Genomic DNA, 21,451 nt, shown 5'->3' on the forward strand with positions numbered 1-21,451 from the left:
TATTTTCAATTCCTGTTTTAAAATCCTAACCTAATCTTCTGGTTCTGCCTAAAGTTTCCTACAGCATTTGAGTTCAACGAGTACTTCCTGATCACCATCCTGGATCACCTGTACAGCTGTTTGTTTGGGACCTTCCTGTGCAGCAGTGAGCAGCAGAGAGTGAAGGAGGTAAGAGAGCTTCTCTCCAAGGTAAAACCCTGTTTCTGTGAATGCTTTAGCTGGCCAGATACTGCTAGAGAAGTTTGTTCCTCACTCAAAGATAGTGATAGATGTGGCTCTGGGAAATGCCAAGCCCCCTTCTTAACAGCTGGGACCTGGAGTATTTTCCTCTTTGCACAAACTGCTGTCAGTTGAAGACTTCACATTTCAGAGCAACACCATCTCCCTCTGGACAGTTCTACTTCCAGTTACTCTCTAGCATTTGAATAGCTCCTGGTGTCTCTCAGGTAGTGGAAATGCAGTTTTGCTTTGAACTTCAGTTAAACATAACCTTCTCTGTGGAAACCGGTACCTTTTTGCCCTCTCTTTCCTTTGAAATGGTTTCTTTAGAGTGCTTTTCACTATCAAGTGAGCATTGTTGTTCTGCACACATAGGCTACAGCAAGTAAGTGGTCTCAATGTGTGTTCTTGCTGCATTTGCATTTTTCTGGGAGAGGACAGAGCTCCTAGTATTAGGAAGGACATACCTCTATGTCTTGCCACAAGCCAGCTCTGCCCTGCAGTCTGGTCAAGGTTTGTTTGCCAAGGGAGGAACAGATAGATGGATACATTCAGACCCAGTCTGGAATCAGAAGGAAAAGCAGTGCTACTCATTCTGCCTCACCTACCTGAAGATGAAGCATTCTGTCACCAAAGGGTTGCATGCAGCCTAACAGCACAGAGGTACACGAGGGCAGTGCTATGTGGACCCAATGTGATTATATTTAATAGCACTTCAGGTAAAAATAGTAATAAAAACTAACTGTAATACAAAAGCCATAGCATTTTGCTATAGTGAAATCAGGGTTCCTGTCTCTCTCTCTGGAGTCCATGTGAGTGAATAATTGTAATTTCCAGAGAAGAATATCTGCATGCTGTTTGGGGGTGTTTTTTAAAGGCCTCAGCCTAGCAAGGTACTTAATCTAGAAAGCACTTCCAGCACTGGTTTCAGTGGGAGTATTCACAGGCTTAATTATTCCACTAGATCAGGGGCTAAGTCAAATGTTTTCTTTTTCATCTTCACAATTAAATACTCCAAGTCCTCCAGGAACACTAAAGAAGTTAAGTTTAACTAAAGCATTATAAGTACACATGCCAGTGTCCCCTTGCTGTGCCAGTGGTGATTCCTGGTCTGTCTGTGTAGGCAGATGGGTGGGTGAGAGGGGTTGTTCTGTGCCAGTGTGTGTGTGCCTGCCTGCATCTGTGTGCTCTGATTACAATAACCGCATCAAAAGAATAGGTTGATTTAAGCTACAGAAAAGCAACAAGCTCCATGTTAATGACAGGCATATGTCTGTGCTGTTACAGTTTGTAGATAAATGCCGGGATTCGTATGGCAAATAAAGCCTCCTCCACCCCCTTCCCTTACAGAGCCTTCCAAAAAAGACCGTATCACTTTGGTCTTACATCAACAGCCAACTGGAAGACTTTACTAACCCCTTGTACGTGAGCTACACCAACCACGTCCTGTATCCCGTGGCCAGCATGCGCCACCTGGAGCTGTGGGTCGGCTACTACATCCGATGGAACCCCCGCATGAAGCCTCAGGTATGTATGGCTCTTCTTCCACGCGTCCTACTTGCCTTTCCCGCTCTGCTAGTACCGTTACTGACTGTCATTTGGGAGGTCAAGACCTCTGAAGCATGAGAAGTTACATGCAAATTTACATTGTCACTGCTTAAATCTAAAAACAACAGCCTATGTTCCAATGCCAGCAAGAGCGAGCAGCACCTACAGCTGGCTGGTGCGGGTGCTCAGCTGGACATCACCACCTTGTGAAAGCTGCAGGAGCTGAAGATACACAGCAGTTTGGGAAATTTCTCACCCAGAACATGCAAAAAAATCTGAATTCTTTTTACAAAGGAGCTTAAAAACCCAAGACCACTGTGGATGTGGGATTCAAGATGGAAGTCTTGCGGCTGTATTTAGATACCAGCAATGGGAACCTGCTGCTTGCTTTGGGTGCCTGAGGCACAGGGGTCTGACTGCAGTCCTGTTACACCTTGACCCCAGACAGCAGTGAAACTCACTTGCCTCCACAGGGCAGGCACCTCAGACAAGCAGTCTGAGCATAGCCCTAAGTGCTGACAGCACTTTTTAGTAGGGACAAAAGTTCTTGGATTAACTTAGTGCCCAACTGCAGTTAACAGCTGAGGCATTAGATACAGGAACCCAACAACTGCTTTTCAGTACTAGCGGTTTGACAGAACTATGTGAAAACATTAGGATGAATCTAGTTGGTTTGGTTTTTTTTAACTTCCCTAAAATTATGTCCAGGCTGAGATACCATGGCCAGTGTCCCCTAGAATTGTCAGATTAGAGTTCAGCAATTGTCATCTTTCAAAACATACACTATTTTGTTTAGCCACCATTGAATCCCAAAGCCTGAGCAACTACTCAGGTACTCCTAGGCTGGAGACTGGTAACACTCATGTACCTCCTGCTCCTTCCCTCAGAGCTGCGTGTAAGGTCATCAACAGTGTTTGGTGCTTCAGGCTTCCCCTTCCATGCTTACCTCCCAGCACTCAGCTATACCTTTTCTTGCAGGAACCTGTCCACAATCGCTACAAGGAGCTTCTGGCCAAGCGGGCTGAGCTGCAGAAGAAAGTGGAGGAGCTGCAGAGAGAAATCACCAACCGTTCCACCTCATCCTCGGAGAGGGCTGGCTCTCCCGCACAGTGCGTCACTCCCGTACAGACAGTTGTATAATAGACTCCTTCTGATGAGTACCTTCCCAGGACCATGGGGGCAGCTTTCCTGAAACCTCCTGGATTTCCAGCATGGTGCCTGGGAGATGCCAACTTATTTATTTATTTCTCTCCAGGGTAATTTATTAGTACTGTAGCACTAGAGAAAGCTTAAGCAAAAAAAACAACAGACAGACAAGGCCCCCTATGCAATTAACCTTCTCAGTGGCTAGCTTATAACACAAGCCAATTGCACCTGTCACCTAAAAGAAGCCTAGAGCTCGCTCTTTGTTCACTTATGTGCTGGAAATCACTTGGCTTTAAAGAGAGACTGTGCACTAGAACAAAGTACTGTTGGAGGAAAAATGTCTGCTCAGATGTTTGAAAGACCTTGCCTTTGCTAAAAGGAAAGGCCAAATCTGACTGTGTTGGACCTCGAATGCAGCTGTAACGTCATGAATCCTCTGCTATTAATGTCTGCACAGCAGTGTGACTGAGCACGTTTGACCAGCATACTTGGAGACAAGCAGCGATAAGCATCTGAAACGTATCACTCCCTTGTTCTCGATCTAGACCATAAGAAGCCATGTAAATGATGCCTTATTTAAAGAAAGGGCAGCTTCTACCGACAGAACACAGTGGTAGAGGAGCAACCTACAGGACTTTGTAGGACAAAGTTTACTTCCATCTCTGCAACTTGAGAATCTTGCTTATGGTTTACAGTGGGTGTGCCAGGATGCAACTTAAGCACCTTTATTTCTGAGGGGGGAGCAGAGCATGGCTCCCCTGAGCTTTCTGCAGCTCCTCCGGCCTCCAGTGCCTCATACTCATCAGGGGAAGGGTAGTGGAATACCAAGGGACACGTGTAAACTGCTGGGATCAGTCATTGCATTTTGCTTGCGTAAGCATAATTAGCAATGTTAATGCTTTAGTGCAGGATCATAGTGGTGTATTTATGGTATTTCAGTTTTCTGCTAGCTAATGGAAGCAACTGTGCATCAACCAAAGACGCCTTTCTGCCTGCATTGCAACTGCTGCTTAAGGTTATTCTGGCAGACTGAACAGCTTAGCCAATTTCTGAGCCCTACATTTAGGTCTTTTTCCTCCAAGTGTGCTTCAAGAATTAGTGTCACTTGATGAAACTCACTCAAGTTGAACTTCAGTTTTCATACAAAGTCTTACTGTAGAAGAGGAGATAGCTGAAACACATACTTGGTGAAACCACGACTGCCCCATTGCTCTTCCAAACAGGTAAGCACAGGGTCGTAGAAACCTGGGCTTACGGCAAAGGCAGATGTGTGTAAGGATCTTTCCTCCAGGCTGCTTCCCTTCTCCATGCCAAGGAGGAAGGGCACTGCTTGGTGTGGGTTCCTGTGTTGCTCTTTTATGACAGGATCCCATACTGTGCTCACCTGTTTACTAAACCTGTCAGCATGCTGCTTCACTCAGCTGCTCTTCCACTACAGCAAAGGACTTTCTGAGAGTGTACAAGAGTGGACCAATTTCTACACAAGAAATTGCCTTTCAAAAGCCACATTCCTTCCAAGGCAGATAACAGTTTTCCCCCTGCAGTCTCCACTTCTGCCTGCTCTACTGCAATGACCATCTTCAGTGCTTACAGAGAAATCCACAGGCACCTTCCAGCAGGATGAATAATGGGCTGTACAGTATCACCACATTTCTTATAGGGTGGCCTGAGACATTATGGATCAATAGTGCAAAGAATACACACAACATATCTTCTGAAGGACATGGATTTGCTTTGAGGTTAAAGAGCAGATCTGCTGCTCTTACATACAATCACTATATAAAATGGTTCATTAGCATTATTCTGTATTAGCAAATTGACTATGTGTGTATATTTTGTTTCTTGATGAAGGCTGTGTGGTTTCCTTAACACTAATAAAAACTGATAAATGGGAAAAGTTCCTGTGCTCCTTATTTTCAGCTATGTGTTCTCCTAAAGGCTTGTAGGACATGCAGCCATTAAAAAAAATAGCACTGCAAGTTTAGTATATGAGATCCAAATGTCTTACTCTCCTTCAGGTGGTCTTCTAAGTTCAAACTCTGAAATCCAGAATGACAGAAAAACAAAATTCATCTTTGGACAAGTTTCTCTAATCGTAAACAGATCACTATTAACACAGACAGTTCTTAGCTGCTCACTATTGTAAAAATAGAATCACAAAATGGTTCGGTTTGGAGAGGACCTTTAACGATCATCCAGTTCCAATCCCACTGCCATGGGCAGGGAATCAGGCTGCTCAGAGCCCCATCCAACCTGGCCTTGAACTCTTCCAAAGATGAGGCATCCACAGCTTCTCTGGACAACCTGTTGCAGTGTATCACCACCTGCATAGTACAGAATTTCTTCCTAATATCTAAACTAAACATACTCCTTTTGAGTTTAAAGCCATCACCTCTTGTCCTAGCATTGCATATACTTGTAAGAAGTTCCTCTCCAGCTCTCTTGTAGGTCCCTGTAGGTGCTGCAAAGTGCTGTAAGGCCTCCCCAGAGCCATCTCCAGGCTGAACAACCCCAGCTCTCTCAGAAGCTACTGTGCTAATTATTCTTCTTGTGAAGGTACCTGTGTGTATATACACACACGTACAAAGTATTCTGAAATACTTTCACAAGTAAAAAAACAACCCACGATTTCTGCTCTTTACAGTGCATTAGCACAGTAACTTCTGTGTAAAAGGAGGATTCACATTGTTGTATGTAACTTATGCTAAGCCCAAATTTACTGGGATGATTTGGGATCAACTCTGCATGCTCTTTGATGCTTTCACCTCTAGTAGCCTTAATTCCAACCTGGGCACCTCATTCATTGTAGGCAGCACATATGGAGCCTAAAACACTCCCGAGCCTGCCATCAATAAGGAGCTGCATGAGGACAGACTGAGGTTATGATGAAGTTAACCCATCTTTGAGAAAGCTGATCCCCAGAGGTCCTTCCCAAGCAAAGTGACCAAGTGTAGTTTCAGCTACTGATTTTTCAGGACTGCTGGGATGAACTGCTCTCCAAGTGGTTACTCCCACTATACCTGAAGGCTGTATCTCCAACCGAAATGAAGGTAAAAGGGATGGCTCCAAGCCTGGTTAACAGTATCAGACTTCTCTCACAGCTAACATCCTGTGTGCCTCAGATTCAAGGAGAAAAGCACAGTGTATCACCTACATATAATTAAAATCTAAATCCTTTCTGCCTGTCTCAACCCTGTAGAACTCCCTTCTTGTTCCAACTACAGGCAAGGGTGCACAACTCTGACTTCCACCTTCCCTGCAGCTCACATTCATTACCCTGACCAGGGAGAAGTCACCTCACCTCTGGATATGGCACAGTGCTGCAACAAGCACTTGAGCTAATTCAGAGGAAGTGCAGCTCTCTCACAATTCATTCAACGGGCAAGCTGACTTTATTATTTTTCAACTGTATATACAGGTAATCTGGGTCTTCTATACATCCCATTAATAGGAAATTCTTTAAATTATTAACATAATAAATAACATTTACTCAGCTGTGCAAGTCAGAGCACAAAATTAATTGCATCACTACCAAAGTAGATAGCTGATCAAAGCACATATTTCAAGTTAAAAAGCAAGATGCCAGGGCTGAATGGCATGATAGAGGCACTTGCAATTTAAAACACTTCTCACTCCTTGACCACCCAAAGCTGTGAACTAGGAGACAGGCTGTTATCCCCTATCCTGCAGCTTTTTCCTGAAGTAGGATTTCTGTACAAAAATTTCACATGATCATTAAGCAAAATCATTCACAAATTACTTTGCTCCTTTTTTGAGTACTCAAACATCCACTGCCATTGGTGCTGACTAATGCAATGTAGCAGAACAACCAGGAAAGCTTTTTGAGGGCTCCACACACTACCGTTAAAAAGGTTTACCTCAGACACTCCCAGAGATGGAGTCATTGCAGCTGCACACAGAACAGAGCTGACAAAAGCCCTTAAGACTCAGGGCCACAGCATTGTTTTCAAACAACATGCATCCTGAGAAGCCTCCCAGTTGAACAGCAGCATGAAATTGCACTGGCATGTCACACACACACACACCAACCCACGTGAAATGTGCAGTGCTTGGTGTTCTGAAAGCAAATGGAGGGACTGCTGGAACCACAACAAAGGAACTGGTGGAGCCCTATTGTTAGACTCAGTGGCTGGGTACCTTAGAAATGGAATGTGTTTTGAGCTAGACCATCATACATACAACCAAATGCAGGGGTGGAGAACTAAGCCTGTATTTCAAAAGTGTGCTTAGCGTACAGAAGTCTCTTTGCACAGCAAGGAGGAGCTGCTTTGTATCCAGAATGTGAGAAAGCTTGGCCAGGATAGTTCAGCATCTGCAGAAGAGTCAGTAGTCCCAGCTGATGTCATCTTTCTGTAGTGAAGTCTGTATGGTCTGCATGTCTCTCAACAACTGAAGGTTTTTCCGACTCTTCTCTCCGGGTTTCACTTTGATGGGACCAGCATTCTTTCCTTTTGTAGTTACTGTAGTTGTTACTTTAACCTCACTAACAGGAAACCTGCTGTCTTTTGTTTGTTTAGCAGAAGTCTTTTTGGACTTAGATTCTCTCTTAAGTCTCTCTAGCTGAAAGAGAAGCCCAAAGAAAAACATTAAGCAGTGACCTTGTTTCAGTTTATGATGGGCAGTTATTCCAAGCAGCTGAATTACCCCACCACTTACTTCACCCAGCAAAGCAAATGGATGCTTCCAGCTCACCCTGAATAATAAATATTTTATTTTCCCTCACACACAGCACTGTGTTTAGCTTTTAGTCTGAACTACCAGATGGTCTCTAAAAACTGACAAGTTCATTACAGGGGAACATCTCCATTAGGAATGTAACAGAAAAAGCTGTAGATAAGAAAAGTTGATTCATCACTGTTACCATCCAGTGATTAAAAAAACCCAAAACAACCCAAACCAAGCAGAAATGAAGTTTTGCTCCATACATACTAGTAATTTTGATAGCTAGTCACTGTCAGAGGTGTAGCTTTACAAAGAACACCAGAACTCTCTTGGGGTGGAGGTGTTACACACATGCAGCACGATAAATCACAGCATGTAAGACTCAGTACCCCCCAGCAAAGACTGAGCTGGCACAAGCCTGAGTGGGGAACTGGACAGTCTGAGGTGCAGACACATTCATACACCCAAACCACAACACACGTGACTTCTAGAGCTCCCCTCTCTTCAGGCAATGGTGCTCCCTCCTCATAGTTTACAGCATGCAGCAATTCTCCTAAAGTTTGGATCCTAAAACTTCCACCAATAGCATATGCAGCATCATTACCATTGGGAACTACAGCACATCTGCTTCTCTGCAGCAGTTCCTCTGAAGATCATAAGAGATCAAAAGTGGGTAATGCTTCTAAGTGAAAACATCTCATGTGTCCATTCTGGATGTCAGCAGCAGAACTCTCAGCACGTATTTTCCGCATAGCTTACATCAGGTTCATATGAACTGAACCAGATTAAATACGTGGGGTTAAGCTCTTTGACAGAAACTCACTAATTATGATTAGAGAAAACAGGGAATCAATATGTTTTACAGCTTTGAATGAGCAGTCTACGCTATTCAAAACGTTTTGAAAGTTGTAAGTTAACTGAAACTAGCATTTTTGGTCTTTTAAAATGCAAATCAAAACATAAATAGGTAATTTATTCCAAACAAAGGGGAACTGTTAAACAATGTTCAGGAGACAAGAAGAAGGTAGAATGCCATGTGGGAACAGATGTGAAATCTCTGCCCAGGCCAGTATGAAGAGTGGGGACAAGAGTGACAGAAAGGATACTTCTGCAGAAATACTGGGATAGAAAGATGGAGGTACACAGGCTAACTTTGGGACACCAAAGCCATAGCCAGGCAATACTACTCTACGGTACTTCTATCTGCTTTATTTGATTGCTGCTAGATTAGCATGTAACAAAAAAGCCCCACTTAAGTCAGCAACTCGACATCAGCATGAACACAGTCAAAAGAAACTCACCTGCAACCGATGCCGCCGAACTTTGCTGATCTGGTCTGCCTTTGCTTCCATCTTTCCCACCAGTGCCTCAAGTTCCCTCTCCAGATCTTCCCTCACTGCAGCGGTTGGGGCTTCCTCGACAAGCTTTGACAGCTGCTGGTGATCACTAGCATAGAATTCAAGAGGACAAAGCTTGCATTAGGCTCCCTTGGCTTCTGCTGCTCATACCCCCAGTTCAGAAATAACACTTCTAGGAAACAACAGGGTCACCAGCCAGACATGCTCAACACACCACAATGAACCAGTAAGGACAGTTTTGCTGCTAGCAGCATTATTGCAGTAGCAAATCCTGGTGTCAGGCTGCTGCAGCATTAAGCTTCTATAACATAAATAGCTTCAGACTTCAAATTACACATTCAAAACTACCAAATAACCCCTTGAAAGCATAATCTCCACAGTCAATCAGTTACTATTTTGTGTATCTGCACCTTCTGCAGGTGTGCAGTACAGTAGCAATTTAATAACCACAACAAGCAAAATGCCTAGTAAAGTTGTCCTTTAAGGGAGTATTTGTATACATCCTTGTTTTGGCCAGCATAGAGTTGATTTTCTTTTTTATAGCTGGCACAGTGCTGTGTTTTGGAATAAGTATGACAATAATGTTAATACCACACTGATGTGTTGGTTGTTGCTGAGCAGTGCTTACCCTAAGCCAAGGACTTGTCAGTGTCTCATGCTCTGTCAGTGAATAGATGCACAAGAAGCTGGAGAGGGATGATAGCTGGGGCAGCTGATCCAAAGTGGTCAAAGGGATATTCCACACCATAGATTGTCAAGCTCAGTATATAAACTGGGGGATGTTGGCCATGAAAGGCCAATTGCTGCAGGAGACAGGCTGGGCATTGGTCAGCAGGTGGTGAGCAATTGTACTGTCCATCACATGTTTCTCTTGGGTTTTATTCCTTTCTCCCTTTTTCCTTTTCATTATCAATACATTTATTTCAATTACTAAACTGCCCTTATTTCAACCCATGGGTTTTACTTTTGTCTGATTTTCCTCCCCATCCCACCAAGAGCAGAGAGGTGGCTGCGTGGTACATAACTGTCGGGCTGGGGGGGAAACCCAGTCCTATTTGGCACCCAACATGGGGCATGAAAGGGGGACAGATCTGACCAGAGTGTGTAAAGAGAAACTGGTGATAAGGATTCACTGCACTGGTCACAATGCTGATTTAGGATACGATGGATTCCCTGGTTGTGGAGTAACTCGGGGATGTGTGTGCGCTGTGCTCGCAGCACTGTTGTCCCTTGCACCGCGGGACCCACCCAGTGGGGAATGTTGGTCATTACACCTTTCACTTTTTTTCCTCAGATTACCTATGGATGAGACTCTCCAGGCTGATCACAACAGCGTTTGAGAACTCTGAATAACCTTGGGATGTTAAAGCCGTCACGGTCCTGTTGCTAGGAACCAGCATGGTGCTGAATGTGGTTCAGATCAGGGGGAAGTACTCTGGGGGCAATGAGCAAGCGGTTGCTGGGACTCAATTGCTATTGACTTACCATGGTTAAACCCCATGGTAACTAATGGTTACCATAGTTAAACCCCACAAACAGCAAACTTCCTTTTGCACATACCAGAGGACATACAGGGTACACACAATGGAGAACCCTGAGTTTTACCCGTGGGACCACGGGGAGGACACAAGGAAGTGGGATGGAAAACCCACCTCAACCCTAGAGGCACAGGTATGTGAACTGCAGGGAAAAACAAGCATCAATGGAGTGTGCTTAAGACTCCAGAGAGCAGTTCCCCTAGACAGAGTGGCAGGGCTGATCTTATTCCTTATCCTATGGAAAGGAATAATAATTTGTTTTTACAGAAAATGGAGAAGCCTAGGACCAGTATCAGAGGAGCCCTGTCTTCAGCCAGGTGGAGGAGAACGGACAACTGGGCTGCAGTTGCAATGAAGTCTCCCCAGAGCCTTCTCTTCTTCAGGTTGAACAACCCCAAGTCTCTCAGCCTTACTTCACAGAAGAGGTTCTCCATCCCTCTGATCATCTTTGTGGCCTCCTGTGGACCCACTTGAGAGCAGGTCTACATCCTTCTTATGCTGGGAGCCCCAGAGCTGGATGCAGTACTCCAGGTGGGGTGTCAGGAGAGCAGAGAGGGAGAATCACCTCCCTCGACCTGCTGGCCACTCCGCTTTTGATGCAGCTCAGGACACAGTTGGCTTTCTGGGCTGCAAGTGCAAATTGCTGGATCACACTGAGCTTCTCATCCACCAACACCCTCAAGTGACTTCAGTATGCAACTATCCACACACCATTTTTCCTGCCCTGAAAGACTTATGACAGATGAGTCTAATTTTATGGACTAAATGAACTCAGACTTTTATACAGATGACCCATAGACCTCAAGAATGGTGTCTGTGTGTACATATATCAAAAGACTGGAAAGGTGATGGTGGGTAACTGGGATGCATTGAAAAGTGTGGGGCTTTGGTATAGTATGAGGGGTGGATACTGCCCATCCCCATTAGCGGGTAGGGGTGGGTGTGGTGTGACTGTGAGCAGCTGTGTGGTCCTCAACTGTTGGATGGAGTTAAACCACCACAGTCCACTGCATCAGGGGCTGCTGCCACTATTCTCCCCTATCCCTTCCAACTTCAATACTGCTGGATATAAACACATGTACAGAGTTCCAGACTGTTTAGCAGAGTCTCACACTGCAAGGACAAATTACAGCATCTGCAGCCAGTGCAACAAAGAGATTACATACTAGAGACTTCCTAAACTAACACCTTTCTCAAGCAAAATCTTCAAAGTTCAAAGCAAAAGGCAAAAATATAAAACGTGTCCATCTGCAATGGAAAATATGCCAAACTCACAAACTCATCTGTCCAAATTCATCTTGTAAAGTCAGCAAAACTTCTGAGAGCTCTTCCTGAGATGAAGATGAGTCCTTTGGCAGAGATGGCTTTCTGCTTTTGCCGCCAGGATGGCCAGTACTGATGGGCTTTGCCAGTGGAGTATCATTTACCACATGACTGTTACACAAAGCTTTCGTGTGTTGTTTCATCAGGTGTAGGACATGTTGCACGTTGGCACCAACTGAATGACTGGGGCTGGTAGACTGGAAGGAAAAGAGACTTCTTTTTTTAAATGGCACTGTTGACAACCTGATAATACCAGAGAACATTTAAAAACAATAACACTTGTGTTTTGCTGCCAGAAATGTATTTTTTGTTTGAGTTAATATGCACTACCAAGAACAGCTTCTCAAGCAGCATAGTGCAGACCCACTCTGGAAATGCCAGTTCAGTGAGTTATCGATATCCATCAAGTCCTTAGAAGACAAACTGAAAGAAAACCATCAAAGAAAAACTGAATGATCTGACCACTGGGTGTCAGGAGCACACCAAGCCAAAGCCACTTAAGGAGCTGCAGCTGTGGAGCATTAAGCTTTGGAATTAATCAGCTCACCTTCCCAGCCACAAAGGGTACATCACCCAGACACAGCCTGTAATGGGGCTGCACAGTGAGATGGCTTCTACGAGAGCATTTCTGGAAAGAAAGGAGAGAGAAATGTTTAGAACACATTATGCTACAGTAAACCCATTTTCCCTTTACTTTGTAAAGTAAGAGGCAATCTATTTCCTGGTCACATGTACACATCCTCATTTAGCTCCTCAATAATTGCCCTTCTCTTCCCCCATCTTACCATCTCTGGCTGCTTAGCTTTCTTCCTGGGCTGTCTTGCTCTTGGAGAAAGCAATGGTGATGCTGCTTTAATCAGTAGTCTATTGGTTTCCAGACCTGTCTGAAGCTTTAATTGAGGAAATAAGGGCAGTTACTGAAATTGTATTAATAAATAATCAGAGACAGTAAGCAGAGAATTGCAAACCAAGAGTTTTTAAAACACAGACTCTGAAAGCAAGGGCTGCAAATTTCTAAGATGCTTTTGCAGTCCAATGTAAACATTAAATAATACCTCCTCTGGTAGCACTACTTACCAGTAATCCTAGTAAGTCAGAGAAATAGCCTTACTGCATTAGTCCCATGCAGGCAAGTACCAAAACATCAGCTGTGCTTTAAACTTCACACAGTATTAGGGAAATGAAGCCACTCAACCCCTGCTCAAATTGATCTCATGGCATACAGTTATTAGGCAACTATTTCTTTTGTTCTATTAAATCTGACAGCAAAACCACCAAAAACCCAAACAAACAGAAACCCACCAAAAAAAACCCCCAAACCAACCACCTAACCATCTATTGAAATAGTTAAGGTTTGAACTCCCTGCTGACAGTGAGAATCCTTTACACTTTGCTGCTCCTTCCAGGAGGAAGATACGACATGGCTTTAGAAATCATGTCCTAACCAATCTCAACTAGAAGCAATCACAGCAGAATTTTCCATCATCAATTTGAGACACCCCTTTCCCCATCACATCAAACTCATGGCAAAGGTTAATGCTAGAGCCTAACACACTACCCCTGTAATTCTTCAGCATACAATGAATGTTTAAAGTTAGCAGAAGACCAGCATCCTTATGGGCTCATAAGCAAGAGTACGTGTCTCTTTTTTTGCTTCCTCCTACAATATTTCAATTACAATTATGAACAAGGGAGCACACTTGTTGACCTTGATCTCTTTAGAGATCCCCATGCACCCTCACTATGAATTAGTCTGAATTTCTACTCTTCTTTTCCAACTAACTTCTTCTAGTGAAGAAATCAAGATTCAGTGCACAGCTGCTGTTAGAAAAGGGTTTCCAAAAAGCTCAGAGCTTCAGAACATTTGGGTACCTGAGACAGGGGGAAAAGGAGAAGAAAAAAAAAGACTAAAGCAAGGTTTTCATTATACATATAAGAAGCACCTCCAGTAAGTTTAGCTGAAAAGTTGATAAAAAAGAGGAGCATATTACAGTGCAGACCAGTACAAAAAAAATTTCCTGTTGCTTACCTCAGCTGCTTTTTCCTGAACAAGCTTCCTTGCATGTTCTTCCTCCTGAAGCTTCTGTTCCAGCTCTTTCATTTTTTTCTAGTCAAAGTTGAATAAAAATAATAGCATTACTAATGAAACATTTTTTTTCTTCCTGAAGCCTATAATACTAAGAGCTTGAGCAAAACTACGATTTTAACTCATGACTTAAAGCTGAGTGAGGACTTGAACATTAGAATGTTTGCTGATGCTTTGTCTATACAGGTATAAACACAGCAATAAAAAGCCTATGCTTAAAAAATTTCATTGATTTTTTTTTATTTTTACTTCCACAACTGGTATCTGAATTTAAGTCACAGCCAAGAGGAAGAGCAATACACAAGGCCGTCTTACTCTTCAGTTGTAAAAACGCCCTAGAAAGTAGGTTGATTTGTGTACATTATCCTCCTAGATTTTGTACTACAGAAGAATCAACAAAGACCTATCCCATATCATTATAAGACAAGAGAAGACTTGCTTTATTTCGACCACTATGGCTATTTTAGCTAAAATCTGTAACTTATACTCTAACAAGGTAAGACTTTTTGAACATCTAGCCACCTTCCTAATAAAGAAGAGGGAGGAAAGTTTATATGATGCCTCTGAGATACCTTTAAACAAAACTAATTTCACTTTTTTAATCATAAAAACACGTAGGAACTCTTTTGAAAGCCCATTTCAAAGAAAAGGGTTAAGGAGAAAAGCACGCATTTCTTTGTAAACTCTCCCAAGAAAATGAAAACCTTGTTTAAACAGGATACACTCAAATTCCCAACGTGAAAGTTATCAAATAATTTTCTGACTTTATAGAACAGAGTGAAAAAACAATCTAGAGCTCCAGTACACAAAACATCTTCCCTTCTCTTCCTCCAAAGACTGATTACTGAGAGCCACTAATCAAACTCAAGGCAGAACAGCATGCAGTACAGAGCAACAGATATTACACATTATTCTTGTGGTTAATGCTTAAGTAAAGCAGAACTGAAATATTTTCTACCTCAGTGTACTGGGTTTATAGGCAAACAAGTGTACAGATATGAGATGTTATGCAAAGGTGTTAAAAGTCAAAACCCTGGATAAACATTGAGAACAAAGGCACTATACTGTATAAAGGAACCAACATTTTCTCTTGAATAAAAGAACACTTCGAATGAATTTTTTTTTTTTTTGCATTCAAGGCAAATGTATTCCAGGTAACTTGAAGTCATCTTCTGCCCTTTACAGTTATTGGCACAAATCTTGATATCCACATGGTCAGTCTCAAAGATCTTTGACTAACCTGTTAAGTCTGACACAATTTTTAGCATGAAAATATTCAAGCACATATTTGGTTTAGACTGAAGATTTACATGAAGTTGGGCCAAGGCTTTTATTCTGAAATGAGTATTCCCTCAGTTAGCTTTCAGCTGCAGTGTGCAGATCAAACTGCACAGCAAGAGTATATCTTACCATGTCACGCATGCTAGACCCTGTTGGAAATTATATACCCAAGTTACAGCCCCAAAATAATTTTGTTTTCCTGTTTATAGAAGAAAGTATTATGCAGATTACTGAACTAAGAGAGAGGCCATAGGGCCAGCTAACAGCAAACAGACCCTCCCCAGCAGTGCTGCCCATCACGTGAGACAGCACAGCATGGCAAGAGGGCTGCAGGTCAGCATTAGGCTGCCTAAAACATTCTGCTCAATCACCAGTAGTCATTGAAAAAAAACTTCAATGAAAAAATAGAAATAAAATATTTCAATGCCTCTTTCTGCCTGTTTCCTAACAGAAATTAACTTTCATGCAAACACCTCACTCTCAGAATCACAGAACAGTTTGGGTTGAAAAGGACCTTTAAAGGCCACCTAAGTTCAAGTCACCAGACCAGGTTGTTTGGAGCCCTGTCCACCCTGATCTTGAATGTTTCCAGGAATGGGGCATCTACCACCTCTCCGGACAATTTGTTCCAGTGTATTACCACCTCAGTGTGAAAAATTTCTTCCTTATATTTAGTCTAAATTTATCCTCTTCTAGTTTAAAAACCATTGCCCTTGTCCTATCACCACAGGCTCTGTTAAACATCCGTCCCCATCTTATAAGCCCCATTTAAGTACTGAAAGGCCAAATTAAGATCTCCTCAGAGCCTTCTCTTCTTCAGGCTGAACAGACCCAACTCTCTCAGCCTGACTTCACAGGAGAGGTGTGTCCCAGACCTCTGATCATTTTTATGGCTCTCCTCTGGGCCTGCTCCAGCAGGTCCATGTCCTTCCTGTGCTGAGGACCCCAGGGCATGACACAGCACTCCAGGTGGGGTCTCAAAAGGGCAGAGTAGAGGGGAACAATCCCCTCCCTTGACCTGAAGGCCACTCTGCTTTTTGGTGTAGCCCAGGATATGGCTGGCGTTCTGGGCTGCGACCACATGCTGTTGGCTCATGTCCAGCTTTTTATCCACAAGAACCTCTAAGTCCTTCTTGTCAGGGCTGCTCTCAATTCTTTCATCTCTGTCTGGGGATATTGCAGCACCTTGCACCTGACCTTGTTGACCCTCCTGAGGTTCCCATGGGCCCATTTCTTAAGCTTGTCCACAACCCTCTAGATAGCATCAAACAACTTTAACCAAAGAAGACAGAAAGTTATGAGGTCTTAAAGAACATTTCAATTTCATAAAACTGGCTGCTGGGATAAGCATCTAAATCTGTTAAAACAGAGAGGGAATGTCTTCAATAGACAGCTTTTACCACTGTGCTTAGCAGCCTTGCAAATTAGCACCTGCCGGACAGCTGAGCAGTCAGTCATATCCAGCTGAAAACAGGGCAGCTGTAGCTTCTCACCACCTGGCAATTAGAGGACAGAGGAAAAGCTAGAGGTGTGGACAGTGTACAGTCACAACTGGATGTGACAGTTTATCACTTCTGTTGTTCACAGAATGGTAGGGGTTTATTAAGTCTCACTGCTAGCAATAAGACCAATTACTATGAACCACAGTGGTTTGAAAAGCGTCGCCTACACACGTCCAAATTCTGGCTATCTGGCTACACAGAAGACCAGAGCCCAAACAATGTTTACTTATATTAGCAAACCGCTTGAACTTAACACTTAGAGGGCCAGAGAGTGGCTCTGCAGAGATTAAACACTCTCATTAAGACCCACATAAAACTTGTGCTCTAGCAAGGTATCTGAAATCAGAGGCAGTTAAATCATTGCTTGCTCAGGAGCAGTCTCCTCACCACTCTCCATCCATTTCAGCACACCATCTATGAAACAGTTTCTTATTTTTTGCTTCGAGTTAGACTTCGAAATGTTCCTGTGGTCTTGCCACAACTACAGCAGAGGGAACAGGTGCAACTGTTCTGAGCAGAGTGCAGCCACTCCAAGGATTACAAGGTAACACCTAGCACACATGCTCATGTAGGAACACAGCCTGTAACCACAGAGGCAGACAGACCTGTCAACCAGAAAACAGCTCAGGACAGCGTAATGATCACTAGGAAAATGACCAGCTCCAGCTAAATCCAGATATTTCTCAGTTCCTATAATTGCTTCAAAACTGTGTTAATTTAACTCCCAATGCCACTAAAACAGATTCAACTGTGACAACTACTAATTCCTAATGAAAAACCATCAAAGACCTCTAGTTTGATCCAGAAAAAGATCAAAGAAGAACTGTAAGGCCAAGCACAAAAGGGCAAACAACCCAACCCCACAAACTTCAGCTGCTACCAGTCAAAACTTTGGCAAAAGCCCTTCAGAGAGAATTCTGGTTGCTGAAGCAGTTATTTCAACTCTGATCCTAGAGGAAAATACTGCTATTTTCAGTGAACAAGACCCAGGGGAGAGTTATTTCTTTGTAAGAGTTTGGCCCAAGTAAACAATGCAGCGACTTGCACTCCACAACTGCAGCTCACCACAATGGGGTGTCAAGATCTTAAACATCTTGTTCCAGCTGCCTTGGCTCAGGGACTTCCAACAGTATTTATAGATATCAGTACACCAAGTATCTTAAGATTTACTAACAAACATCTCCTTATGTACTCCTGGAGAAACACGATCTACTTCAGCCCCTGGTAAAAGCTGCTGTGCAGGGCAGCAAGCCTGTAATTTTGCTAGAATCCACAGCTGCCATCTTCAATATCACAAGCTAATCATATACTACCTGCTCTTTTGCAGGAGGAGGGAAAAAATTTGCAGGTGAAAGCCTCTTCCCGGTTAAGCTCCCTGTAGTTTCCAGGCTTGGGAATCTTGTGATCTCTCTGCAGGAGCAGAAAGAGGAATGTGAATGGAACTCCAGAAGCCAACACTACAGATGGGACATGGAAAGGCCATAGGCCTGGCCTTGTGCCACCAGGTTTTGGTAGTGATTGGACTACAGTGGTGGCTTCTGGGAGAAGCTGCTAGAAGCTCCCCCAATGTCTGACAGAGCTAGTGCCAGCAATAACAAGCTGGACCTGCTGCTGGCCAAGGCTGAGTCCATCAGCAATGGCAGTAACACCTCTGGGATAAAAGAGTTAAGAATGGGGAAAAACACACCTGTAGGGGAACAGCAGCCAGAAGAGAGGAGCGAGAACATGTGAAAGCAACAGCCCTGCAGACCCTAAAGGCAACGAACAAGTGAGGATGTGCTCCAGGCGCCAGAACAATGACTCCCCTGCAGCTTGTGGTGAGATTTGGGTTTACCTCTACATAAAAATTCTAGAAGTTAAGTGGTAAAAGTTAAGTTCTAACCTTGCTGCAAGTTCTAACTGTGCTGCAAGTTCTAAACCTTCTAAATCGGTGGCAAGTTCTCAACAGCTGGCAACTTCTAAACCCAAACATGTGGCAAGTACTAAGCCTTCTAAAGGCACAGAAAGTTTTAAATGTAATGAATGTGTGGTAAGTTCTGAACGCGTAGTAAGTTCTAAATGTTCTAAACACGATGAAGTTTCTAAACTTCCTAAATGCACCCTAAGTAAGTCCTATGTGCAGACTTAAGGGCTACGTGCACACCGGGGCCTACGCACGCTCTGAGGGCTCCGTGTGCAGTAAGGGCAGCTGGTGCACTGTAAGGGTTACCTGCACGCACTAAGGGCCAGGTGTGCTCTAAGGCCTACCTGCGCTCCAAGGGCTAGGTGCGCACTAGAAAGCTACCTGTGCCCTACAGGGCTACCTGCGCACTAAGGGCCAGGTGCACTCTAAGGCCTACGTGTGCTCTAAAGGGCAAGGTGTGCAAAGAGGCCTACGTGTGCACTGAGGGATCCCTGCACGCTAAGGGCTGGGTGCGCACTAAGGGCAAACTTCGCAATAAGGCCTAGGTACGCACTAAGGGCTACCTGGGATCTAAAAGCAAGGTGCGCTCTAAGGCCTACCTGCGCACCGAGGCCTACGCGAGCTCTGAGGCCTACCTGCGTACTGAGGGCTACCAATGCTCTGAGGGCTACGTGCCCTCTAAGGCCTAACTGCGCAAGTAAGGCCTACCTGCGCACTAAGGGCTACGTGCGCACTGAGGCCTACCTGTGCTCTGTGGGCTACATGCGCACTGAGGGATACCTGCGCACCACGGGCTAGGTGCGCACTGAGGGCTAGGTATGCTCTACAAGCTACCAGCGCACTAATGCCTAGGTGAGAACTAAGGGCTACCTGCGCTCTGAGGCCTAACTGCGCACTGAGGCCCAAACGCGCTCTGAGAGCTAGGTATGCACTGAGGCCTAACTGTGCTATGAGGCCTACCCTGCGCCCTGAGGGCTCCCGGCACACTGAGGGCTACCAGCACACTGAGGGCTACCTGCGCTCAAATGCCTAGGTGCCAACTAAGGGCTCCCAGCGCTCTGAGGGCTAGGTGGGCACTGACGCCTACCAGCGCACGGATAGCTACCTGTGTTCTGAGGCCTACCTGCGCTCTGAGGGCTCCCTGCACACTGAGGCCTACCTGTGCACTGAGGGCTAAGTATGCACTGAGGCCTACCTGTGATGTAAGAGCAAGGTGCGCACTGAGGCCGATTTGCTCACTGAGGGCGAACTGCGCACTAAGGGCTGCCTGCGCTCTGAGGGCTACGCATGGTAAGTTCCAAACCATCTAAAGGCGCAATGTTCTAAATGGGCGGCAAGTTCTAAAGCTTGTCAAGCCACCAATGGTTCCAAATGTGTCAAAAGTTCCAAATGTTCTGAACGCACCCTACGCTCCAAAAGCTGTGCAAGACCTAAACCTTCTAAATGCACCGGAAATTCTGAATGCAACAAAAGTTCTAAACCTTCTGAACTCACTTGAAGTTCTTAACTTTTAAACGTTCTGTATGTTCCAAACGTACTCAAAGTTCTAAACCTTCCAAAGCATCCAACCCTTCCAAACGCACCCCACGTTCCAAACCTTCCATAACTTCCAAAGCATCCAAACGTTCCTAATGCGCCCCCAGTTTCAACCCTTCCAAAGCTCCCAAGCGTGCCCCAAGTTCCAAAGCTTCCAAACCTTCCAACCCTTCCAAACACGCCCTACGTTCCAACCCTTCCAAACCCTTCCCAAGCGGCTGCAAGTTCCAAGCGTTCCGAACTCGCGGAAGGTTCCAACCCTGCCGAAAGCTCCAAGCCTTCCAAATGCACTGAATGCTCCAAACACACCGAAAGCTCTGAGCCTTCTGAACGTGCTGTAAATTCCGAACATGGTGAAAGTTCCAAACCTTCTGCTCTAAAGGTGTGGTAAGTTCTAAACCTTCTGAACATGAAATGCTGTAAGTTCTGCATATGTGGTACATTCTAAATGTTCTAAACACGTGGTACGTTCTAAACATTGTACACGTGCTGAAAGTTCCAAATCTTCTAAACGAGCAGTAAGTTGTGAACACTAAGTTGTGAATGCTCAAAATGCGCTGAAATTCTAAACGCTCTAAAAGAGCTGGAAATTCCAAGCCTCCTCAACACACTGAAAGCTTCAAACCTTCCGCACATGCGGAAGGCCCTGCACGCTGTGTAAGTTTGGAACGTCCTGCAAGCACTGAACATTCTGCACCTTCTACACATGCTCTAAGCTCTACATGTTGTGAATGTGTGGCAAGTTCTAAGCCCCTTGTAAGTTCTAACCACTCTAACTGCACGGTACATTCTAAACGTTCTAACCACACTAAGTTCTAAACCTTCTAACTGTGCCCTAATTGCTAACTGCACAGTAAGTACTAACCTTCCTAATCATGCTAAATGTGCCCTAAGTGCTAAACCTTCTAGAACACGCAGCAATATCTAAACATGTGGTAAGCTCTAAACACGCTGCTGAAAGTTCTACAGGTTCTAACCACGCTCTACATTCTAACTGTGCTTTTCTAAAAATTCAGATGTCAACCCACCACAACAGAATATGACCAAACACAGTCATGCTGCATTTATAAAAAGCTACCAATTCAAAAGGAGTCCTAAAAAGGCAGACTGGTTCAAACCCACCAACAGACATCTAGTGCTAGAGGCCTTGCAATTCCGGGCTCCAGAAAGCTACACGCAAAAGAACTAGCAGTAATTGTGTTTCCTAAGAAGGAGGGCTTAAAGAAGAAAACAAACACACCAAATTCACACAAGTCAAGTTAAATCTGGGATATGAGAGTCACAACAGAAAATACTGCTAGCATTCAGTAGCTAAGACCTCAGGAATG

At 44.3% G+C, this 21,451-nt stretch overlaps 2 protein-coding genes across 2 annotated transcripts in view; one reads left to right on the forward strand and one right to left on the reverse strand.

Annotated features, from left to right (window-relative positions):
- The window catches only part of MTMR2 (myotubularin related protein 2), a 40,144-nt gene extending 36,853 nt beyond the window's left edge, over positions 1–3,291 (forward strand). Inside the window, exons 12-14 of the mRNA XM_009075758.1 lie at positions 55–168; positions 1,570–1,746; positions 2,746–3,291. Coding sequence (XP_009074006.1) covers positions 55–168; positions 1,570–1,746; positions 2,746–2,907 — 453 coding nt within the window. The 3' untranslated portion in view covers positions 2,908–3,291. The remainder of the gene's footprint in view (positions 1–54; positions 169–1,569; positions 1,747–2,745) is intronic.
- Positions 3,292–7,257: 3,966 nt separating this feature from the next.
- Positions 7,258–21,451, reverse strand: part of CEP57 (centrosomal protein 57kDa) — a gene marked incomplete at its 5' end in the record, with an annotated part of 18,818 nt that continues 4,624 nt past the window's right edge. The window contains 6 exons of the mRNA XM_009075760.1: positions 7,258–7,494; positions 8,898–9,042; positions 11,768–12,012; positions 12,363–12,443; positions 12,601–12,705; positions 13,845–13,922. Coding sequence (XP_009074008.1) covers positions 7,258–7,494; positions 8,898–9,042; positions 11,768–12,012; positions 12,363–12,443; positions 12,601–12,705; positions 13,845–13,922 — 891 coding nt within the window. The remainder of the gene's footprint in view (positions 7,495–8,897; positions 9,043–11,767; positions 12,013–12,362; positions 12,444–12,600; positions 12,706–13,844; positions 13,923–21,451) is intronic.

Source organism: Acanthisitta chloris, unplaced genomic scaffold (genome assembly GCF_000695815.1).
Source record: "Acanthisitta chloris isolate BGI_N310 unplaced genomic scaffold, ASM69581v1 scaffold13585, whole genome shotgun sequence".
In the NCBI taxonomy this organism is placed as follows: domain Eukaryota; kingdom Metazoa; phylum Chordata; class Aves; order Passeriformes; family Acanthisittidae; genus Acanthisitta; species Acanthisitta chloris.